Source organism: Seriola aureovittata, chromosome 8 (genome assembly GCF_021018895.1).
Source record: "Seriola aureovittata isolate HTS-2021-v1 ecotype China chromosome 8, ASM2101889v1, whole genome shotgun sequence".
In the NCBI taxonomy this organism is placed as follows: Eukaryota; Metazoa; Chordata; class Actinopteri; order Carangiformes; family Carangidae; genus Seriola; species Seriola aureovittata.
In genome coordinates, this window is record NC_079371.1 from 12386866 (window position 1) to 12411467 (window position 24602).

At 44.2% G+C, this 24602-nt stretch overlaps 2 protein-coding genes across 2 annotated transcripts in view; one reads left to right on the forward strand and one right to left on the reverse strand.

The window, feature by feature from the left end:
- The window catches only part of mrpl11 (mitochondrial ribosomal protein L11), a 41050-nt gene extending 27499 nt beyond the window's left edge, over positions 1 to 13551 (forward strand). The window contains exons 3-6 of the mRNA XM_056383260.1: positions 4877 to 4972; positions 10164 to 10257; positions 10812 to 10971; positions 13308 to 13551. Coding sequence (XP_056239235.1) covers positions 4877 to 4972; positions 10164 to 10257; positions 10812 to 10971; positions 13308 to 13422 — 465 coding nt within the window. The 3' untranslated portion in view covers positions 13423 to 13551. The remainder of the gene's footprint in view (positions 1 to 4876; positions 4973 to 10163; positions 10258 to 10811; positions 10972 to 13307) is intronic.
- Positions 13552 to 15870: 2319 nt separating this feature from the next.
- Positions 15871 to 21896, reverse strand: npas4a (neuronal PAS domain protein 4a). Its single transcript, XM_056382023.1, has 8 exons — positions 21349 to 21896; positions 20751 to 20914; positions 20554 to 20656; positions 20140 to 20449; positions 19895 to 20004; positions 19601 to 19736; positions 17709 to 19492; positions 15871 to 17589 (listed from the first exon to the last, which is right to left on the reverse strand). The coding sequence occupies exons 1-8, from the start codon at positions 21521 to 21523 to the stop codon at positions 17561 to 17563; spliced, it is 2811 nt and encodes a 936-aa protein (XP_056237998.1). The 5' UTR covers positions 21524 to 21896; the 3' UTR covers positions 15871 to 17560.
- Between the last annotated feature and the right edge of the window lie 2706 nt (positions 21897 to 24602).

Here is a 24602-nt window from a genome sequence, read left to right on the forward strand (position 1 = left end):
ATCACTTTTTGCCTCATGACATGATTGGGGAAGTTTGGAAGGACACATGGGGCTACTGTCCAAGAATGCTAACGGCGTCAACAGCGAGCCCGATCCACAACAGACCTGAGGCTGACCTCTGCAAACATGGTGGACTCGGTCCCTCCACCTTCCTCCTCTTGGCTCTTACTGTGTCATCAGAGTGTGAGGCATGAATTAAAATAGTATTCCACTGTTTAAGCATTGAGCGACTGAAACACTGTCTGACTCATGACGGACAAAAAAAGATTTAAAAATGCTCATTCTTCTTTGTTGTCGAATCATGGCACCTACATTACCCACAATGCAGCTCAACTGCTGAGAGTTGGGTATTTAGATTCAGGTTTGTTGTGCTAGTATCAGCTAATGTAGCTTCGTGTCACTGTAGCCTCGAGCGAGGCTGAGGAGGAGGCTGCAGAGGTCTGGTCAGATCCACACCCCAAAATCTGTAGTTCTCAGACCCAACCAAGGCCTCAAGTGACATCACACAAGGCAGTTTATCAGACTTTGTGCAGACACAAAAGGCTCCCCAACACCTGTAAACAAACTTTGATGTGTAAAACTGGTGGAGTATCCCTTTTAAATAGAAAAGCGCCTTTAGTGTTTAACATTCACTCTGAACACTTCACAAACCTAAGCTTTGTTAAAACATCGCTACCAGTTGTTGTTGGAGTCTGACTTTGTTCCAGCTCCTGATTCTCTTTCTTTGTGCATCCCTCCTTCACTTGTCAGCGTATCTTGTGATTTTTCAGTCATCTCCGTGGAGCGTGGAGCCTCAGCTGCCTGCTGTTCGGGCTCCTGTGTTTCTGTTGCAGGCTCCACACGTGATTAATCATGTGAAGTGGCAAAAAGCACAACTGTCAGGGCTGTGAGGGGGGCCTAATGGAGTTGAAAATGGGATGTTTTGTCGCGATGCTATCCATTTTGCTTCACCGTGGCCCGCTTGGTCGTTTGCTTTCACCTTGTCCTCAAACAGCAAATTCTTCCTCCTGTGCCACGTACAAGCAAGTGAAGGCTGTGTCTGTTTTTAAGCAAAAAACCCCAGTCAGCAAAAACACTGCTGAGAAGTTTTGGTTTGTTGTGGTTGTTATAAAGACAAGTCCCTGAATTTGGTTCATGCTGTCAGATCTGCACTCATGCTCGTTTGAGCCGCGCTCCTCACTTCTTTTATGCAGGGCTGTATATTGCCCTCATCACAGTTCGCTGGAGACCAGGGGTGAAAGTAGTTTTCATTTTCCACTTTTAAGACTAATCCACTGATTCCAGGGTGGAAAATCAAGTAAAATGTATGTCCAGCGTGAACTCAGTTTATTTTGTGGCGTATGCTGTGTGTAGCTGATTCTGTTAGACCCAAACTGACTCTCACTCTCACTTACCCCCTGTGCAGCTCAGGGGTTCAACATGAAACCTAATCAGCTGTATGACGCTACAATGGGGCTGGATGTGATAAAATGCCAACACCGGAGCAGATTAAATGAACAGGGTAATGAAGGTAATGAATGAGAATGTTTCACACTGAAGAGTTTAATTAACCTCGCCTCCCGCCAGCCTCTCTCCACTGTAACACCTTTGTCACCGTGTCGCAGTCCTCCTCCGTGTCGACCACCCAGGGCAATTTGTCCAGTGGCCTAATGTGCCAGGGGCAATTAATTCTGCCTCCTGCCCCAAGGCCTTATCCTGCGTCTGTGTCCTTTATCTCCATGTTTGTCACGCTTCCATAAGCACAGTACCTCTCTTGACCTACTCTCCCTCTCTTTCTCATCTCCTCCCATCTCCTCCTCGCTCTTCTCCTCCTCCTCATCCTCCTCTCCCTTTCTTTTCTTCTCTCCCTATTTTCTTTCTTTTTCTTCCCCCTGTTCTCTCAGATGCAGAAACACCTGCGACCAAACAGTGAACACTTCCTCACCGTCAGCAGTCCCTGGCAGCTTAATATGCACACATATCCACTCTTCAACTGATGGTCTTGTAGTCTTGTCAGAATGAAATGAGGCCGAAGTATTCATACATAAACATACACACACACACACTCTCACCCATATTCATGAGGACCTCCTGCGGCCTTCTCTGCACTTCTCTCCTCTCCTGTTGTTCACCTTGGTCAAACAAACCTGCTGTCATTGTGACCAAGATCACTGGCCACATTCTGACAACCTTAATACACCTCTTCCCCATCCCTGTCTCTCCTCTCTCTCTCTCTCTCTATCTCTCTCTCTCACACACACACACACACACACACACCATTGCCATCCTGCCACACCAGTGCTACATCTTGTTAAAAAGAGTTAGTGAAGCTGAAAGGCCAATCACATTAGCACGGAGGGAGTGTCAAAAAAGACTGCAGAGAATATGGTGGAAGGGTCAAATCAAATGGACATTTCTCAGATTTTAATTGCAAATGCCTAATTGCTCTCATAATTACGAGTAATAAGACTCTGCCATGCTGAACTCGAATGGATCATATAGCAATTACTCACCACTGTCGCTGCTGGATTTGACGGCGAGAAATATCTTCGTAGATTAGCGTTTAATCCTGGTGCCCAGGATCTCAGAAGTCTTTGAAGATGTGCGGCTGAATGTCCTCGTCCACAGCCGGCGTGGAAGGCCCCGCCTTGGGTGATGGGCTGCAGCCATTTTATACTGGAGAGCACCCGGCTCTAATCAGTCATGGTGGAAGAGAGAGGATTTATCCAGCAGCTCGGACTCGAGGATGATTAGATGCTCAGATGCAGTGAGCGGGGTTAGCGATTTGGCCAAGGCATGAATGTTACTGTTCTAGTTCTCTCTGTCTGATAAATGTCATAGGAAGTTGGGGGAGCAAACCTTGAACTTTGCTTTCACGGCACGCCAGCCCTCTGCCACATTTAGAGACTGCGATTGCAATTACCAACATGGTCCAATCACCACAATTACTGCAGTTAAACCATTAAATAGCCCGAGGCCAAAATAAAACTCGCTCACGCTGTCATCTTCAGAGGCTGAGATGTCTGGACTCTTGTGGAACATCTTAATTAAAATATGATTACCTGTCTCTGGTGCATATTTAATTGTTTGCAGAGCTCAGGGCAAATTGTCTGCTCTCCCCAAGTGGGTCATGTCTCTGGTCCTCGGGCCAATCTTCTGTCTTATTTGCCCCTCTTTAGCCTTTTTTTTAAAAATGTTTATCTAAGCCCTTTTAGCATTGAAGGACTGTCTGGTAAGGAAATGCCGTGTGAAGTCTTTTCCTCTGTCTATCTTTAGCACAGTCGCTCCTCTGTCCGCATAATGTCTCGCTGTTCGTGCTTAAGCACATTTTAGAAGCATCAGGCATTATCTCTGGCTGGTCAGCGAGTCCCTTTCATGGCATTGTGTGGCATGAAAGGGCCGTCTGAGTCGGTGGGAGAGATCATTATCCGACATTGACTGAACAGAAGGAAACGAACGGGAGCTGAATGTGTGAGGCAGGGCCCCAGGGTTTGCTTTGACTCATACCCAACATCATAGCCTTTATATTAATCCATATTTAATTAGAATTTCCTCAGTGCTCCCTCCCCACTTGTTTACCCTCGCTGTGTTGTTTTATGGGAGGCGGAGTGGGAGGGAAAGGCGTGGATAGAAGGTGGTGAGGTTGACATGGGATTACTATTAATAAGTATGGGAGGGGAGGGAAGGTAGAGCCTAGCGACGGCTCTGGGGACGTAACTGCGTTTCATTTCATTAGTGGAATATTGTAATTCAAACAGCACCCATCAGCTGTGAAACAATAACCTCCCTCAACTCATGTGATAGGTTGAAATTTCAATGAGTTTGTTATTGTGTTAGCGGGTGCACAGAAATACCAGTGAGTAATGAGCAGTGCTTTAGACGCTAATGAAGTGATGGGGTTGTGTAGATTGAGCAACTCATCAGCATTCATCAGGTTCTTTTGAGTCCTTTAGAGGAGATGATGTTCAGGGAACTTACTGCTCCGTTAAGTTCAAATAAATGTCTTTCCTTTTGTGTCATTGGAGAATGTCTCAGGATGAGTGACTTTTCATCAGATGCATTATTAGAATCTGAAAGCCCCGCGCTGTCGTGGAGCAATACAAGCTCACGAGTCCATTAAACTGTGTATAAAAATCTTTTTTTTTTTTTTTTTTTTCTTCCCCTCATTTCTGAAATGAACATTTCAATCAGAGTGTTGCCTTTGGGAAGGATGGCGGGTGAAGGTCAGTTTAAATTTCAGCAGTAATAATTAGATTCTTTATTAGTTTTTGCCACTGAATTCATCTCCAAAGAGGAATGGTGCAAAGGAGCCGCGCTGGCCGGGTGTTGACTTAATGTCACCCATCCATTTTGCTTTCGCTCTGGTTGGCCTCGCAGGAGCTGGAAAATGGGAGCCTCATTCATCACTGGGTTTCTCTGGCTCTAGGCACCAACATGCATTCAGTCATAGCTCGAGTGACAGACACACACACACACACACACACACAGAAACAAACACTCTGTCTGGAACAACAGAGCACACACACGTACATACACACACACACATACATCTCAGTGTGAATATAACGAGAATAACTGGTATGAATTGTAAAAATGACTCCATCAAAACATTGTAGCACAAACACACACAGTAGTCACATATATATATATATATATATATATATATACACACCGGCACCCTGAGTCACTCGTGTGTGTGAATACAGTTAGACCTCTGTGAAGCTCAGATTGACTGACAGTTGCTCAGGCATCTGTATTCTTGCAGCAGAGTCTGACATGAGTGACGTTTGAGTGAATGTTTGTGAGCACAGACCCCTCACACATTTTAAAGCAACCCTCCGCCATTTTACCATGTTTATTTTTTGGTTCTCTTTTTCCCTCCCTTGTTCCTATCCAGAGAGGAATCCCCATCGGCCAGTTTTGCAAGGACTTCAATGAGAAAACCAAAGAGCTGAAGGAGGGCATTCCTCTCCCAGTCAAGGTCCATGTGAAGGTGCGTCTCTTTGTGGGTCTCTCTAACCCATCCCTGACCCTTTACGCTTAGCAGCCCTCCCTCCCACAATTGTGGTTAATTCCACTAGCTGCATAACATTACCAGAGCACTTCCATTATTCATACTCTACCACCGAAGTAAGCTTTTCCATTTGCATTCATTAATGAAGCAATACCCAGAGGAACTTGGAGTCAAGAAGCATTAAGTGCATGCAAGAGATGTGAATTACTCAGAAAAAAGGTGTTGTGAGCTTGTAGTTTTTATTTTACACAACCGCATATTGATTGCCCCCCCCCCCCCCCCCCCCCCCCCCCTTTTGTGTGTCACTTCAGGTCAGGAGTTGTGTCCTTTCAGATGAATAAATGTGTCTTGTAATTAAGGTTTGTGATGTATGGAAGGGGAAGCCTAATCCTTTTAAAAGCGTGAATTTATTTTGACATGCAATATCCCGCAACAGCTCTTGCCATCACATCTGGGGCCTCTCTGCTGCCGATCAGTGCCATCTGCTGGTGGTTTTTAGTGGTGTGCTTGCTCTGCTCACACTGTACTGTGTAGCTATAATCTGTATGTAATGTTTAATGTTTGCATGCAACATGTTTCAGCCTTTGAGACGAATGTTTCTCAGCTTGCCTTCACCCCGGGCTTGTTGGTAGCCTTGAGCACATCTCACAGTTCCCTTCATCTTACTTTAAAGGAACTGTTTGACATTTTGTGAAATCTACTTATTCACGTTTGAGCACAAAGTCGGATGAGAAGATCGATATCGTGTCTTTGTCTTAAGCAAGGAGCTAGAGCTGGGAGGCAATTAGATTAGCATAAACTCTGGAAACATGGGGAAACAGCTAGACTGGCTCTGTCCAAAGTTTACAGATCAGCCCACTAGCACCTCAGCAATTAGCATTATTACATCAGTTTAATCCGTACACAAATAGACATGTAGCGAGAGCTGACCTCAGCTAAATGCTAACTTTAAATGTTTGACGTTTAATTAGCACCTTACATAAATTACAGCTGAGATTACAGATGATGGGAATGTCGTTCATTTGCAGGGTGTGTGATCATAAACCAAAATTAAATATTTGATCTGATGATGGGACTTGGGGGGAAAGCCAAGGATCACCAATGTTATTACTGAGGAGGGGAGCAGGAATGTGTTTTTCAAATTTCATGGCGCTAAGCTAAATGTCACTCGTCAAGCATATTTTCCAAAAAGTATTCTTTTAATATTTTTCGGCGGCAGGGGTTTCACTCCCTCTGTCTTTTGGTTTTGTATTTTCCTCCTGTGAGAAAAAGGCCGGTGCAATAGATGTTTTTGTTTAATCTTATGAAATTGAGGAGGAGGAAAGAGCAATTTATTGGACCTTTGCAACCAATAGCCTTTTCATAGATAGAGAAAAATCCTGTTCCCTCTGTCGAAAGGTCACCACTGTTAGATAACACGAGTCTGAGTGATGACAAATCACCTGCTCTGTGGTATCCTCTCAGCTCAGCCTACAGTTTATTGCCCGGCATTTGCTTGTTTGTTTGTTTGTTTTTATGTGACAGATAACAGATGATCCAAAGTAAACTTTCCTCAGATGATTTATTGATTGGATCTATATGTCACATTTTGGTTTATAAAGGTCTCCGGCTAGGGAATCTGGATCTGAATGAAAAGAAAAGGGTCAGAAGAAGTCAGTCAGGCTGAAGGGATTATTTTTGCCCTGAGGGGAGGATGGAAAGGACGAGGGAATCGGGCTGGAGAGCATATGTGCAGCAGCACACAGCTGAAAACACACAGGGGTAGACAAATTAAGACCTCATGCAAATGACCTAAGTTACTCTGAAGTTAAAGTAATTTTGTATGAGTGTTTGTTGATTATCTATTAACGAATCAGTATTACTGGTCAATATTTTTACATGTATAATGTGAATGTAAAAAAACAAGGAATAATAATAATGATAACCAGAACAAAAACAATAGGGACCCCACACAGTAGCAGCTAGCTGGTGAACATAGCGGAGCATTGAGCTGCTAAAGAGCCAGAAATCTCATGCAGGAGCAGGAAGAGATTAAAACGGAGCTAAAAGGAGAATAAATATTGGACTTAAATTCACTAGGTGATCAGAAACCCGACTGGAAATGAATGGTTATGTTGTTTTGCATCTGCCAGATGTGTAAGTAAGTGACAAATTCACATATGAATTTAACAGGATACGTCATTGTCGATGCACTGACCACAAATGGCCAAAAAGAAAAATCAAATAGGGTGGCTTTAAATTGTTGTCTTATATCAATATGAACAACAAAAGCTCATAAGTCGTAACAGGAAAAGAAAGTTTAATCTGTTAACCCTGAATAAAAAAATCATATTGCTGATAGTATGACTTTGGTTTCTATTACAATCCTGAATGCAACATTTGACAAGGTATGAAAAACAGTGCAGGAAGTCTGATGAAAGAAAAAGCAGGTTCTCTTGATGTACAGGGGGGTGGGCTTAATACTATCCCACAAGAAAGGGAAGGAATTCTGCAAAAACCTCAAGGCGCACTGCTTCATTAAAGACCCTGAGGAAGACCAGTGAGCAGTTGAAATGTGTTCATCTTAGCTTTAATCATGTAGCCTCGACAATAAAGGCCTTTTAACTTTTTGCAGTAACGAAGAAACGCTCCTTGAATTTTCAATGGGGGAATTCAGAAAAGTTGGTTCAAACGTTGATATGTCGGTTTTGAATATCAATTAGTATCTGCTGAAAATGTGTTAAGAGTGTCAGCCAAAGGCAACAATACAGGAAAACTTGATGAAACATGTCTGTGCCTTTACTCAGACAAAACGTGTTCGAAGATCTTCATCAAATTTCAGTTATGATCAAGTGCCAGAAACAGAGGTACAGAACTTTTATGGTGAAGCCTTAACTACGACTGAGGACACCACGGTCACATTTACAGTGTTGTCTCCGTGGTTTAATCACTTATTCTGCTGCTTTTTGTATTAATTTTAATTCATTGAGACCAAGTGGATTAATCTACTATCCCTCCATCAGAGTTATATTCCTGGCAGTGTGGTAATGGCTTCACATCAGCCTTTAAACCACCAGTTTGAAGGTAAAATCGTCCAATTATAGCTTAATAACTCTTACCACACATGACAAGCCTGTCAATCTCTAGATTTCATCTCATGGTGAATGGGTGTGCACGGGGCTGTAGCAGAATAATAAAAGGCATTTAAAGAGTTTAGAGGGTTTTTTCCTTTCAAAGCTAAAAACATAAGTGCAAAAGTGTGTGAAAGTCATTAAATATTGTTTTTTTTTTTTTGTCTGCTCTAACGTGAGCTGCAATCATTAGCATGTCAACTAGCTACAAACATAACCTGGGGCAGCTTTACTTCCAAGGATTTGGTTTCACAACAATTTCATAATTAATTTCCGAGGACAGGGCCAACATTAGCAGCTCTTTCCTATTCTTTATTGGTTTTAAATACGTTTTGTGACTCAAACCGAACTGTGTTGCATGTCCAACCCTGACTGTCTACTGAAGAAGAAAATGCCAAAAAGGTCTTTAAAGGAAAACAAACAAAATGTATCCGTCCATTTTTTTTATTATTATTTATTTATTTATTTTTTCATCAGTTTTCTGTTGGAGGTTGAGTCGCTGCGGCAGCAGGTCAAGCAGAGTAGTCCAGACATCCCTCTCCCTAGCAACGTTTTCCAGCTCTTCCTTGTGCGCTCCGAGGCCAAATTAGATATATAATCTCTCCAGTGTGTTCTCGACCTCACATGGAAGGCTCCCGGGAGGCATCCAGATGCCCGAACGCCCTCAACTGGATCCATTCAGCGCAAAGGAGCAGCATCTCTACTCTGAGCTCACCCTGGATGTCAGAGCTTCTTACCCTATCTCTGAGGCTGAGCCCTGCCACCCTGCGGAAGAAACTCATTTCAGCTGCTTGTATCTCCGCCCTCATTCTTTCAGTCACTACCCAAAGCTCATGACGATAGGTGAGGGTAACTGGTAAATCAATAGCTTTGCCTTCCGGCTCAGCTCCCTCATCACTGGACACTTTAGTGCTTACACTGCAGCAATCCACCTGTCAGTCTCCCGCTCCGCCCTACCCTCCCTCATGAACAAGACCCCGAGATAGAAACTCCTTCACTCGCTCCATCCCAACCCGAAGAGAGCAGTCCAATGTTTTCCAGCAGAGAACCCTGGCCTCACACTTCACACCTCATCCCATCTGCTTCACACTGCAGTGCATGCTGAAGGTCACGGTCTGATGCGGCTAACAGAATCACATCATCTGCAAATAGCTCAGAGGAAACACTGAGACCCCCAAACTGGACACACTCCTCCCCCCCGGCTGTCCATGAAAATCACAAACAAGGTAGTCGACAAGGGTGTGTTTGACTTACTTCCTGTGGGCCCACCGCCTGCAGGGGACAGGCATCGGGTCGGGGTTGAATGTAGGCCGGGCTCGGCGTGCTGATCCCTGGTGTCATAGACATACAATTTTTTAAATGTTTTCCTTAAATTCCTCATCACACATAATATTGGATAAACTAGCTCTACACAGCAATATAAGAACATACTCTTTATGTATTCAATGTCATGTCCTCTGGACGGTGAGGATGCTGACTTTTTGCCTGGAAAATTTAGTCTGTCTTTAACCATGATATCTTATAGTGCATATTTATGGCTCCTTTGACAAGACTCTCGTTATAAATCAAGCCAGTTGGAAACATTAAAAAGTCACTAGTGATGGCGTTTTCGCACTTATGGAGCTACAGCAACAGCTGATTAAATTTGCTAGCGACAGTTGTCATTTGCCGGGTAGAAATTTTGAGCCTGTTTTTGTTTACCTCTGTCTAAAATCAAAGACCCCATTATGCCAGCAATTACTATGAATTTCCATGATAAATCAGCCACTGTTATCACTGTAAACTGCACGCATGCCCTGCAAGAACAGACCGTTTGATAGGCGTAGCAACAGTAACTAATAAATATGAAGGAAAAAAAAAAGATAATCTTACAGACTTCTTCTGGTGCTTAAGGATAAGGACACATTTCTTAGGGGCGGTGTTGAGCAGAGGGAATCGTGACCTCAGTGTCTTTTAAAATCCCGGCTACAATGAGAATATATTTCCATGAAAACCTCCATAAGTTGGCGTGCCCACTTTTGATCAAAGGTTTTAATTTTATTTCCTTTCTGTCTCCTCAGCCTGACAGAACTTATGACCTGAAGATCGGCCAGCCCACGGTGGCTTACTTCCTCAAGCAGGCGGCGGGCATAGCGAAAGGGGCCAATAAGACAGGTGAGACGTGCTGCTGCTCTCATGTATTTGCTCGCACTCAAATGTTCACCTGCTGTAACCCACCCTGTAACGGACACACGACTCTCCATGGGCTCAGTTTGGAGCGTTGCTGTGATTGATGTTATATTCATGACATGCGGGGGAACTGCAGCAGAGGGAGCAAGTGGCACAGGTGGTGTGTTTAAAAAAAGAAAAGAGAAAAAAGAAAGAGAATTATGGATTTCCACCTTTTTATGCTCTGAGCTCTCCTCAGACTCGTTTCAGCTGTTAACTCCTAATATCACCCCATCACCCTCTCCAGCTACCTTCACCTGCACACACACACACACACACACACACACACACACACACACACACACACACACACACACACCCGCTTCATCTTCTTGTGCTGATCATTACCTTGTGCGTTTAGTAAATGTTTAATTCTTTCATTATTCACACTTTTGCCTTCCCGTGTCTGTGTGTGTCTGTGTGTGTGTGTGTGTGTGTGTGTGTGTGTGTGTGTGTGTGTGTGTGTGTGTGTGTGTGTGTGTATCTGTGTGTGTGTGTAGGCCACGAGACAGCAGGGATGGTGTCAGTAAGGGCAGTGTATGAGATAGCCCAGGTGAAAGCTGAGGATGAATGCTTCAAAATGAGGAACACCTCCCTCGAGACCATCGTCAAAAGCATCGTTGGCTCGGCCCGTTCGCTTGGCATCAAAGTGGTCAATGAGTGAGTCCTGATTCTTTGCTCGGTACATAATGTCGTTGTATACCATAAATCTGACCTGTGGGCTCACAAGCTGTGCTATCAGGTCCTTGAGCTTGTCAGTTGGTCCTAGCAGATTGTTGCTCCCTTTTTGTGTAAAGTTCTTTACATCAACGAGGATACACGGTGTCACAAACATAAAGCTGCACACACATTCCTGCAGAGCTGCAAAGAAGCAGCCACTTTATGAGCCTTGTCGTATACAAAGGCTGCAGTACCTCCTAACTGCCACTAGAGGTCAGATAAGATAACAGTAAAGAAACCACCATGGCCACAATAACAAACACTTACAGTATCTTCAGTGTGTAATCAAATCCAATTAAGTAAAAAAAATTAAAAATAAAAAAAGTCCTGCAGCAAAAACTGTTGTAAGGTGAAAGGGCTCATAACGAGTCAAGAATTAGGATGTCCCCTTCTGTAATTCTCCTGTTCTGATTCCTTTATATAGAGTATGACGTTTGATACCTTAACAAGTGGATCCTTAAAGACTCACTGTCCTCCAATATTGAGATGCAGGTATATACACCTGTATTTGTTGTGTTTATGTTAATGTTTTTCTATGTAATACAGCTGCACAATGCATATTTATATTACAATACGCCATTAAATAAGACAAGAAGAAGAATTTCTTTATCCGTCTTTATCATACAAATACTTAACATCATTCTACAGCGTCTACTTTTCTTCTTCTGCCTCTGTGCTTCATATCACCAGGCATGGTTGCACAGTATTTGCTCAGTGTGTAAATTCAGATTTGAATTATGCTTCTACTTTTAGTTTTTGTAACTGATTTGGCCGCAGTAATGATGTCATTTGCCGCTGGTAGTGTATTAATATTTTCATCTATCTGTGGTTAAGGCTGTAGTTCATAGTGTTTTTCAAAAAAGTGACATCATGTTGTATGATGCACTTCCTGGTCTGACTCGCTGTACACAAAATAACGTGAATAATAATGTCTGACAAACACAAACAGCTCAATACAAAACCAGAAATTACAGTCTCCAAACTCGCTGTAGAGTTCAATCAACAACTCCCTCCAGGCATCCGGCTGGACTTTGTGGTTTAATACTAATTACAACAATGTCACGCACATCACCTCTCGCCTCTCTCTCTCTCTCTGTTTCCTGTCTGTACGTCTACTGTGATTTATCCGAGGGAAAAATGCCAAAAAGCTTTAGAAAATAAACACTATTCTCCCACAATGCATTGCACAAAGTCATCATAGGCGCTGATCACAGCTGAAAAAGTTTAAAACAAATGGTGGACGATGGTTAGACAACTTTGTGAACACATAACAGAAAATAACTACAACATCCTTGAAAAAAATGTTTTGTCTCTTTGTGATGTTGAATTAGAGATTTTCCAGAACAGTTAAGTAGGTTGGTTTTTTATTTTTTTAAGAGCTGCAACAAGTAGTGGATCAACAGAAAATTCACTGGAAATTATTTTCATAATCAATTCAGTCATTTTGTAGGCCTACTATATCAAGGACTGACCATTAATTGAGATAATCATTGGTAGATTAATCAATAGAAATAATCATTAGTTGCAGCCCTGTATAGCATTTACTGTATACAGTCAACTAGAACACGTTTGTATTTGATTGCTTTAGATTTTACAGGTGTGGCACCTCCTCACCCACTCCTGCAAACTTACCTGTGAAGAGCTTCGCATGTGAAGATCCACCTGTGTTCACTCTTCCACAGATGTTTATCATTCAGGCCGCGCACAGCATTATATTTATCTTGCTGCAGTCTCTTTTAGTCCAATGCTCAAGCAGAATCTCACTCAACTTCAACCTGCTGCTTCTGTCTCTACTTCAGTTAATGACTTCGTGCTCTTCCCACAATCCCTTTCTTCCCCTCACTTAAAACTTAACATGTCTTGCGGCTGCGGTGCATTATGATTTATTGAGAGTACTGTCAGTGGAGAAATTTCTCCCTGGATGGTTGTTGAACACTGTTGCACTGTGTTGAGACCAGAGAGAAGCTATTCCTCTTTGACTCTGGCGCCAAGTCAAGTCAATGTTGCAGATAGCTGACAGATTGTCTGCTATCAAGTAAAATTTAATTTTGTTATTAAGTATCACTGCATCTCCACTGGAAACCTGCTGATGTGTTGTTTGTACAGTGATATTAAATTTTAAATCATGATGCCATCCTCAACATTTTGTCTTTCAGCCTTTTAACAGTGTTTATATTTTACTCAGGCTTCACTTCCTGTACTTATAAATCACACATTTAGGGTAACTGAGTATCATGTTTCTCTCTCTCTCTCTCTCTCCCCCTCCTCTTCCTCAGTCTCTCAGCTGATGAATACAGAGTCTTCTTGGAGCAGAGGGAGGAGAAGTTGAAAGCTGATGCAGCAGCAGCTGCAGCCGCTGCAGCCGAAGCTTTGTCGAGTAAAAAGAAATGACGACCTTTACGTCCAAAACTGACCCTCATTCCTGTTTATATTGACTTTATACATGATGTACCACATTCAAACAAAAACACTGTTCATGTTGTTTGCGTCAGATCTTAATAAACAGTAAGTTATGTGATATATTTTTTTCTGTGTCCTTATTTGCAGCTGATATTAAGATATATTTTAGAATGATTTAGAAGAATTTACATCAGATACATTTTGGCAACAAAAAGATCCACTCAAATTTTGGAAATATTTATGACGCTGAGTGTCTGATTTCCTCTGAGCTGAGCTAATGAAAGTGTAATTTCTCTGTCGTGGAAGGGTTTGTACATTCAGTCTCTTTGATGTTATTATCTTTTATTAACACTTCCGGAAGCGATTTGGCTTTTTGTCAGGTTGTGCAGATGGTTTCCTGCACATTTTACACACATCTTATCAGTCAGAGACCTAAAGGCTTCATCTCATGTATAATTGCAAAATTCACATGGACTAAGGGCGGGAGTATAACTCAATATTGTTATTTATTGAGTTTAACTGTAATTATAACGTAATGTCATTAAGTTTGTGCAAGCACATACATGATTTTGTCAATATTTCTCCTCAAATTCTGAGATTATTCCAAGTTTTTACACATGTAAAGTCTTTGGTTTCATCTAATGAAACAATTAATCAATCGTCAGTTGACAGAGAAGTAATTGTCAACCATTTGTAGAACCAATTATGTCATTTATCAAGTAAAAATACCAACTATTAACTGGTTACAGCTTCTCAAATGAGGATTTTCTGTGTTTCTGTTCCCTGTAAGTTTTGTGTTTTCTATTGTTGGTCTGACAAAACGTAGTTTAAAGAGAGAGAGACTTTGGACTCTGAGATCTTGTGTTGAGCAATTTTCACACTGTTGTGACATTTGTGACTATAATTATTAGCTGCGGCCCAAAATGGAATACAGTTAATTTCTTAGAAAAAGAGTTTTTGACAATTTTATATGTGAGTTTTCCTGCATTTACCATGACATAATATACTGTATTGTACCATGGTACAGTTGTATCATGGCAGCTCACTGGTATCAGTATATGAGTGTGTGTGAAAATTTTAAAACACTTCGAATTAAAGCGATTTATAAATGTGGCCATTTGTTTTCCACCTTTGTGTTACTTTCCCTCCACCACAGCTCAGCAAGGAGAAGCTGTCTGAAATACAAAGCGGGAACAGGTGTCTTCAATCCACTGTGGACTGAACTACATACATATAAGCACGTGAGTATTGTTTCAGGTCAGATTTTTAGAAATGTGAGCCTTTCCTTTAATATCCTAATATATAATTTCTACCACATCACTCAGCTGTACATAGACCCTACACTTATCTGTAAATAGTGCCATTTGGATCTTTATTACACCTGTAATGTTTTATTGGTTAAATGAAGCTGAGATATAAAACTGTGTCCTTACACCTGCCCTCTTCATAACCTTTTCCTAACATGGCCTCTTACACAACACACAATATGCTCCTTTCTGGTGCAGTACTTATCTTTGCCAGAGGATAGCAGCAGTCAGCTGTGCAGCGCCGCCTCCTCTGCTCATCTTCACTCCGTCAGAGACACTGCAGCAGCTTGTGATGGAACAAAATGTTCGCTTGCCGAGAGAAAATATAATGTTCAGGGCTTTGCCTCATTACATATAATCGATTCTGTATCATCTATTTTGTAGCAGAGATGATGAGATCTGGCAGAAATGATATTGTAGGCCTCAGTCCATAAAACCCATCCTCTATATTTTGTCTGTCATGATTTACAGAAAACAGGTAACTTATGTGTGTTTTTGTTCTGTGATTTTGGTTATGTTCACCTATTCATCCTGTGGCGACAGAGTATCAGTTTGTCCCACATCCCTTTTTACTGTACCTCTAATTTTAGCCTCCCCTTACTCTTTCTTTGTCTCCCCTCTCTCTCCCGCCCTCCCCTCTCTGATCCTTCTGAATGGAGGCTGAGAATAGATGGGAGGCTGTTTCAGTCAGAGCTCTTGAGCAGGAATGCCTATATATGGAGTCTTACACCACGCAGAGCGCTGATAGAGTTGCAGGTACATCGAGTGAATGTGGGCTACTGTGATTTGTAGAGGGAGGGGGGGGGTTCATATGCCTACTACTATGTGTGTGTGTGCATCATCATAAGTGGGAGGCCATCTGTGTGAGCCTGTGTGCACGTCCTTGCACGCAAAAACCTCGATGCCAAGTGTGTGCGTCAGTCTGAGTCAGATAGTGTCTCATTCTGTCTCGTCATGTGTGTGCGTCAGTGCTGTTGCTGAGCGAAACTCGCTCCAGGGGAAGAAATGGAGGAGAGTGTACGGGAGGGAGCGAAAAGAGGCAGGGATGGTGGGATGATGATGGTGATGGTGATGGTGATGATGATGAGGCTGAGGGAGGAACGGGGGGTTTGACTGTGACGACACAAATGCATCAGCTGCATTAAGTGCACTTTAATATAAATGCATTTGTATGGCAACCAAATACACTTATAAGCATCACATAAGAACACTGGTCCACAATGTCCATTCTGCAGTAAGTAAGATGTTTAGAATATATTCCATCTTAGGCAATAAAAATCTCTTTCTCATATATACAGACCAATAACTGTTTCATACAAATGTACAAATGTGTACAACCTTTCTGAAAAGAACATATGCCTATATCCACAGACATAATGCATATGCTTTAACATCTTTTTCAAATATCACACATACAATAATATAATTTTACACATGTATATTAACTTAGCCTTTAATAGCTAGAACGTAGGAATCAATCCTTTACTTGACCGTAGACAACTCTACGTGAGCATGTCGACACCATGGGAATAGTACCATTCTCAACCCGTGTCGCTTGGTAACTGAATAGAAATAGCACCCCATCCCTATTTTCATTTTTTAAAACAAAACTTTTGTATTCTAACCCCTCTCAAAAAAGAAGAATCACTCATTCACATAGTCAATTGTGCCTCACTACACCGCGCTCCAGTGGAGCAACGATGTAACTGTCCATGTTGAATGGACATGATAAAGAGTTCAGCAGGTCAGGGCCGTTTCAGGCACACAGGAGCCGCTATAAGCTGCCAGCATTGCAAATATTGATGCTGCAAGAATATCCAGCCGACTGCCCTCAGGCCAAGAGGGACCTGAAGAGCCCACATTCAGAGTCTAATGTACAGTACAACGTAGCAGTGGATTTGTGGCATGATCAGAGCTCCGGCAAACTTCCAGACGATCTCTTGTTTGGTGTTACATCTCATTAAGCAATGGACACCTTCAACATTCTTGAGATCTTCACATGCCAGGATCTCTTCACATGTTCTCTTTTTTTGTTTGCACATCACATTGATACACAAGATTTTAGATGGAGAGATAAATATGAAATGTTAAAGGTCTGAAGCCGCAAACTCAAAGCTCAAAGTATCTCAAGTTTTAAGTTGAATACTATTGTGAGTTTTGATGTAGCCTTTAAGGCTTTGAGGACTGAGTGCTATCAAACCAGAGCTGCACCAGCTCTGAAGACTGAACAGAAGATTTCACAGCAAGAAATCTTTCCTCTTTTGATCTAGTGATAGTGGTTGGTCATTTTAAGTATGTAAACAATTTGTAAACATTTGACTTCCAGTACATTTGAGGTTTGGGTTTGCGTTGCTGCATGTCAAGCAAAAAGTGCTATAATTCATCTCCCTATTAAAATAGCAAGAAATGTATTATTTTTTGTTCACAACAGAGTTTTCACTACGAGTGAATACAAGTGCGCGTCTGGAAGTTAAACAACGCTTACAAGTTCAGAGATGTTTCTCTGTCTGATCATATCTGAAGCTCATGTTACAGAGAAGCTGAAAGATACCACATGGACTCAAAACCCAGTCAGTTATGAGTCCATGTGGTTGCACCATCATGTAAATGTTGCACCAGGTTTGTAGTAGTATACAGATTAATGAGTGAACAAAAATATAAAGCCAATCTTTGTTCTGAGGAGACATGTAGGAGTTAAAGTCCTTAAGTTGTATATACATTATGTATATTTATACACTTAATTATTTTTTACTTTTCAGTAAAAGGGGCTCCACAAAATATGACAATATGCCATACTTAATGAAGTAAGTCACAGACTTATTTTAGAACGGAGGAACACTTCCACTCCCATCTGAAAGACAAAAAAGGAAAAGAGAGAAAGAAGAAGTTAGTGGTGCATTTTCAGAGAATGGTTTTTCATCCCATTTAACAAGACTGAGCTAAAATGAGAAAAACAAGACAGATTCTTACCTTTGTGGAAGCACTGTGGCGATGGATGACATTGGAGTTGATACAACTCAGGTTGTTGCCCTAAGCCAGGGGCGATCGAGGCACCTGCCCCAAACATGGGTTCCAGGACGGCCAGTTCCTCCAGGAGGGACTGAGTGCAAGACACGGCGGGCGTGGGCGAGCCAATGGGCATGGAGGTGGCAGGGCTGGGGGAGGCAGTGAGGATGAGGGGAGGGGAAGCTGGGATGGAGGAGCAAGAGGACACTGGAGATGACACCACCTCGATCTCCATTGCTTCCTCCGCTAGCCCCTCCCCTTCCGCCATCACCCCAGCCTCAGCAGCCACAGTCGCCCCGCACCCAGCCATGGAGTTACATTGCGCCGATTGGACGCTACAGAAGTGGCCCACTCCCTCAAACTGGGAGGGTTGGCGCCAGCACACTGGGGTTTGAGGAGAGGTTGGGCTGGAGGGATTGGGCATAGGGGAGGTGCAGGGAGACGGGGAGGAGATGCCAGGGGACTGGGGAGGAGCGAAGTCGTCTTGGAGGAGGGTTTCTAGGATGCTCTCTTCAAACAGAGAGTCATCATCGTCTAGGAAGATGGGAATGTCCAGACCTCTCCATGCTTTGATGGGATAAAACTCCCTAAGCATATGGACTGAATCAACATCAGCAGTTTCTACAGTGGGAGACAGGAAGGGGGAGGGAGGGGAGGATGAGGGTGACATGGAGGGAGGAGAGAGTTTGGACAAGAGTGGATCCAGGTAGAATCCCTCTGCCAGTGAGCTGATATGCTGAGCTAAGAGAGAGATTTCTGCCCTCTCCTTCTCCCTCTCTCTCTCCAGGGAGAAGAAGGAGAGGCAGGGCTGTTTACCAGGTGATGCCTCAGGGGTGAGGAGGCCCTCAGGTGGACACTGGAGGGGCCCCAGTGGTACATCTACATACAGTGGACCCCGTACCTCGGGCAGGGTCATTACTGTGCAGTCGCCGTCTCCGGGGCTGTCAGGTGTGGGGGGCAGTTTCTCATAAAGGGAGCCGCTGCAGGGCTCGACAGGGAAGAGGAGATCAGTGGATGGGGTAGGTAGAGCGAGGGGAAGTTTGGTAGAGAGGGTGGTGGGGGGAGTAGGGCTGGAGGTGGTAGTTGGTGGGGCAGAGGCGGGCACTGAGGGGGCCACAGAGGTGGTGGCGGTGGCTGTTGTAGCAGAGGGCGGAGGTGTGGTAGTGCCAGTGGGGTCAAAGCTGAAGAGGGGTTCACCGAATGGGAAGCTAGCCCCACTAACCTGGGGAGTGTAGGGTGGCGTGCACACAAACTCTTTGGTCTGCTGAGCTTGTGAGGTGGGGACAGGTGGGAGAGGCAGGGGGAGAGCTGGCAGTGGAGGGTCGAGCTGGAAGGAAGGTGGCAGGAGAATGTTCTGGGTTAAAAAGTCTAAGTCTGCTACTGTTTCAACAGTGACTGGGGTGGGGGAGGAGGCAGCTGAGGGGCTCTCAGTAGGTTGCTGCTGAAAGAAGCTTTCTTCCTCCAGAGAGGAGATACTGGAACGAGGGTCGCCCTCCAGCTGCATGGCCTCAGCAGCAGAGCTCCCTGGTTCATCAGAGGAGCCCACGCTGCAGCCAGCAGTGCTGAAGTCAAAGGACTGGGCAGACAGGCCGCTGCTGCCTGGGGTGAAGACCTGGTCCGGGCTGGACAGGGTTTCTGGGGACTGGAGGCTCAGACTCTCTTGCTGAGAGGTACCAGCAGTCAGGATCAGGGTCAGCTGGGTCTGCTCTGAGCTGAGCTGCTGACGCACAGACCAGGCCTCAGACTCACTGAGAAAGAGAAGACACATGGAGTTAGTAAGGTGTGTTTGGCTGTATTCATCTGTCTCCTGCCTCCATATTGATGAGTGGTGTGTGATTTAAAACGTCAGTAAATACCTGATGATGTAGTTGTTGCTGCTGATGGGGATTTCTCCAGGCTGCAGCTGAAGCACCATGTAAAGCCAAACCCACGACTGATCCTGAGCTTGCACACGCACCACCATTTCAGCTCTGCCCTCTCCTCCTTCTCTCACTGTTGAACAACAGTCACAACACAAGTTGGCATCGTTTGTAATCCTATTAATCATCATAGTGTATTTCAATGTGTGGATGTGCCAGTAGGCACAGTGTTTGTAACTGTGTGGGTATGGATGGTTGTAACTGTTAGGTATGTGTGAAGAGTACACTTACATAGGCTGCGGTGCTGAGCGGAGGCATGTGACAGATCCTGTGGGTGGAGGAGGCTGTACCAAGAGCGAGAGCGTAAAGCTGTCACATCAAAGCCAAGATAGGCGCTCACACTGCAGGGGAGAGTGGGTGGTGATGTGTTAGAAGGATAATGTTTTACCGCCTTAGTTATCTCATAAACAGATTAATATACCACTTCATATTAAAGCAACAGGTGGAGAGATGGGATGTTATTTGTGTGAACTCACCTGTCCTGTGCTGCCTGTAGCCTCATGTCCCGGCCATGCTGGGAGTAGAAGCAGGCCAGGAACAAGTTGCTCTCAGCAAGGGGAGAGGCGGAAGTCAACTCCCTCTCTGCCCCGGGGCCGGAGCGGCTCGGGTGGGGCTCCAGGGGGGAGCAGAAACACACCCAGACAGGGTTGGAGGTCCAGTAGGACCCAGCGGCAGGAGAGGTTGAGGGGGGAGAGAGGCAGCGAGCCCGGATCAGAACCAGCTTGTTCCCGGCACTCTGCCTCCGCACGGACTTGGAGGTGTTGAAGCGACAGCGGAAGAGACGATCTATAGAGAAAAGATGAGAGGAGGTTCATTTAAAAAATCGTATTTGTTGGTCATTAGGTGGAGAACCAAAAAAATTGTACTTTAATGTGTACATTTTGTCTTACCCATCTCAAGTGATGTAGAGGTTGACAGGTTGGTCCTCATGATGAAGTGGTCTGAGGCGTCGATGATGTCGTACACACTGTCCCCCTGTGCCACAAGATCCACCTGAAAAAATACAAACAGAAACGTTATTTATGAAGCCCAAGGTAGAGCTCGATCATCCCTTCACTAAGCAGCGAATTAATCTGTGTGGACTCACCATGGAGTGTCCGAGGTGCTCAGAGACGCTGTCTGACAGGTACAGGAGCTTCCCCTCCCCGGTCAGCAGCATCAGAAAGCCTGGCAGCGCCTGCATCAACTCCGACAGTTCGTGGAAAGACAGAAACCGCGCGCTCTCTTCAAGACTAGCGGCAGTTCCTGCTTCTAGAGAGGAAAAAGGGTGGAAAGGGACAGAACAGAGAGGTGTCAGATTTGTTCATGAATCTGAAGCTAATAAGAACGAACACAGCATATGTGATCTCCGCAATAGGAAAAACAGTGACCGCAGTGTATTTCAGCACCATGGACAGCGGTGCGGCTGTTCTTATGGTGCTAAAGCATTTCAGTACCACGGACAGCTACAGATTCACATTTAAACGCTTTTATCAGCTTCTTGCCTATATCGATTATTAAAGATCAATTAATGACCCACAGCTCTACAGATAATCCGAAAATCAGATTTATATCAAGGCACCTGCCTCTGGTGTCACTAAAACACTTGTTGATTCCACTCCTGAGAGATTGCCGTCTGTCAATGCAGCAGTGCTACACGAGATTCATCAACAGGTCGTTTTTACTCAGAGTAAATTCATTCTTACCTTGAGTGAAGAAGACGGATTTCCTGGTGTACATGCAGGCAAGTGACATGATGTGCAGGTATGAGAGTCGCGCTTTATCTGCATCGGATATGGGCAACAAGTCCTTCAGGTTCCGGATCTCGGCGTTGATCTGGTCCCGTCGAGCCTTGGAAGCTCCTTTGGTTGAGCGGTACATTGTGGCCGGTTGTTGCGGTGAACTATCGAAATTCCTCCAGATGCGAGTTGGAGAGTTGTGCTCGGAGTGTTGTTTCACGTCGTGCCTCGGCTGAAGTGCCCTGTCTCCGTGATGTGTTAAGAGACAGGTTGTAAGAGTGGAGAACCTCTGAGGTGTGTTATTGGACTTTCATCTCAGCGATTTTTTTTTTTTCCAGAGAAAGGTTTCAAAACCTTCTCTTGTCCTGTCTCCGTCTGCTTTAGCTCCGCCACAGCGTCCAGCTCGGATGCTGGTCGGCTGCTGGATGTCTATCCCCCTTTCGGAGTGCAGGTTAATCAGCGGCTGTAGTAGCCGTCTCTCGCACAGAAGTCCGGACCCCTAAATCTGGTTGAGGGACTCTGCTCGCCGGTCACTTATATAGCCTGGGACTCCGCCGGAGTAGGGGGGCTCCCAACGCACCAACACCGACGTAAAACGGAGGGAGGGGGGTTGAGAAGAAAGGGGGGGCCGAGGGGGATAGATATGTCTCATATCAGTGTTAGCAATGGTGGAACTCTCCCCCCTCCCTCTCCCGTGCCCTCTCCTTTCGGTGACTCTGCCTCGACGTCAGCACTTCCCTCTACTCGGTGATGACGTCGGACTGAAATCGGGAGCTCCGGCGACGCAAAAAGCCCGATTTGGACAAAACCGAATAAGGGGCGGAGCAAGCGTAAAACGTAAACGGAGTCACCGGACTCCGGTGTATTGGAGGGGGAGTGGGGGGCAGAGGGAGGGGGGAAAGTGGGAAGACTGGGTTGCATACGAAAGAGGTCTGTGTGTTTATATGTCTGGCACCAGAGGCGGACTCCGCAACACCGCCCGTTTGCCCGGACCTGTCGTGAAACACTGCAGGTGCTCGTTCGGCGCGATTCACCGCTTAATTTTGACCACATTTAGCCTGCTGCCAACATTTGAAACATGTCGGCTGCTCAGATAAAGGCTACACCGCAGAGCTGGACAGGCACCGTTAAGCTGCCGTTACAAGAGGCGGACATGGATGCTGAGGCTTTTTCACATCGCTCCGTCTCTCCGTTGTCCTTTATGAATGGAAATCATTCCTGGGCAGCCGTGAATGCATAAACCTTCACATAAACCGCCTTTAGCCTCCAATTTCTTTAGTTTATTAGACATGAATGCTGCGCATGTCCCGTGGCTTCACAGCAATTTCATATTTTCTTGTTAAGAGGGAAGGCTTGGCATTGAAACGCTGTGTAGCAGCAGTATATGTTTTTATTCTATGTGCACAAAACAATAGTTCTTCTATTCTGACTCTGAGATAACAATTAACGGACAAACTGATATTAATACAGATTCTGAGGGGATTTGTTCGGAAATGTTGATTTAGATAGTAGGACATTCTATAAATAAAAAACATGGACTAACAATCATAGGAAACATCAGAGCATGAGCAGCTGCTCATACTGAAAGAAGCAGCACAAACACCAGCAAGACACTAGCAACTACCTTCACAATTATTTTATCCCTATAAATTGTCATTTAACTGTTTAACAGACAACGTGGGAGTCGGAGTCTTTCTCTCTGTCGTAAAACTCACAAGTGACTGTCTTCAAAAGCTTAATGAAAAGTCGTTTTAGTGAATGACGTTCATTAATGATTTTTGACTCGCGCGCAAAACATCAGCCGGCATACCTACAAAAACCTGTCACCAGTCTCACGTGAGGCAAGCCGTGCTTTTTCTAAAAATAGATCTCACCGGTGACCTGCACAAGGACTGAGAGCCGCGCGCCCGCATCCAGCTCCGATCGTCCTATTTATAGGGAGGAGATTTCACTTTCAGCCCCCGAAATAGATCTGTAGTATGTGCTTCACATGTGGAGCCGAGCATACAGACGCACCTGAATGTGTGCCGCTGTACACACACACACACACACGCATACACACACACATACACATAACCCTACACATGTTTCATTTAGATGAATTACGATCACATTTGTCACACCGTCTTTATCCCTTTAATTATTTCTATTCTTTGTGTGAAGAGACGGGAGGGTCTCGGCATGGTGGTAAATATGGTGCGTTGAAAGCTGAATGGAGAGAATGTTCTGGCACATTTTCTGTATTTCAGTACTAGGACTTGATTTTAAAGGCACACTTGGTAAATAATGGTCGGTAATATCCAGTCAGTTGGCAGCGTACTAATACAGTCTAATACAACAGTCCTCTAATAAATCCTCCCTCATGAAGGTGACAGTCCAGTTTTTGTTGAAACTGTTGTAGAGGTGTGCTTAATGGTCATTTTAGAGGCTGCAGTTTGTGCTGAATTATTGTGTTGTGTTGTGTTTGTCCACCCTATTTAAGCTATATCAATGAGTTTAGGGTAAATAACGAAAACACCCCTCTGTATAATGCAATACAGTTGAATCAGCACCTCTCTGAAACAGGTTCAATAAAAAAAAAACTCGTGTTGTGGGGACCTGTCATACTTTGGTGGCTCGCCTCCATTTTCATTGACAAAATCCTACAACATAAGTCATTAAATTTCAGAGTCAAGACTTGATGTAATGTTTAAAGTTCAGGGTTTAGGTTTGGGGTCAGGAAGGACGTGAACGCAGTGTCCCCGTTCATTATGGGGCATGTTTGTGGGCACTTGTCTCAGTTTTTGAAGTTGACAAAATATTTCTGAAGCGATAAAAAATCTGATCTATTATCTACTTCATCTAGATGAATGAGGACGAATGACCAGTCAATAGGACAGGGCCCATTTGTTAGATAAATATTGATTAGGCAACTGCGATCCACTATTTACCTACTTTGACACTTTTCAGTATGCAGAGTATAATCTCAATGATGAATCATCCTGCTTCTTGTTGGGGACCTTCGGCTTTACTTGTTTCAGTCCCTCTGTCTGTCTGGGTTTTGTTCTTTATTTCTTGCCCAGGCGCTTGCGGGTCTGCCTCTGTTTCTCCTCCTTTGAGGTCTGTTTTTGTCTCATTTCTTTTTGGTTTCTTATCCGATGACTCAGCCATCTCCCCGCTTTCTCCTTCCATCACTGGTTCCTGTTTGGTAATGACCCAAAGGTAGCAGATTGTTACCAGAT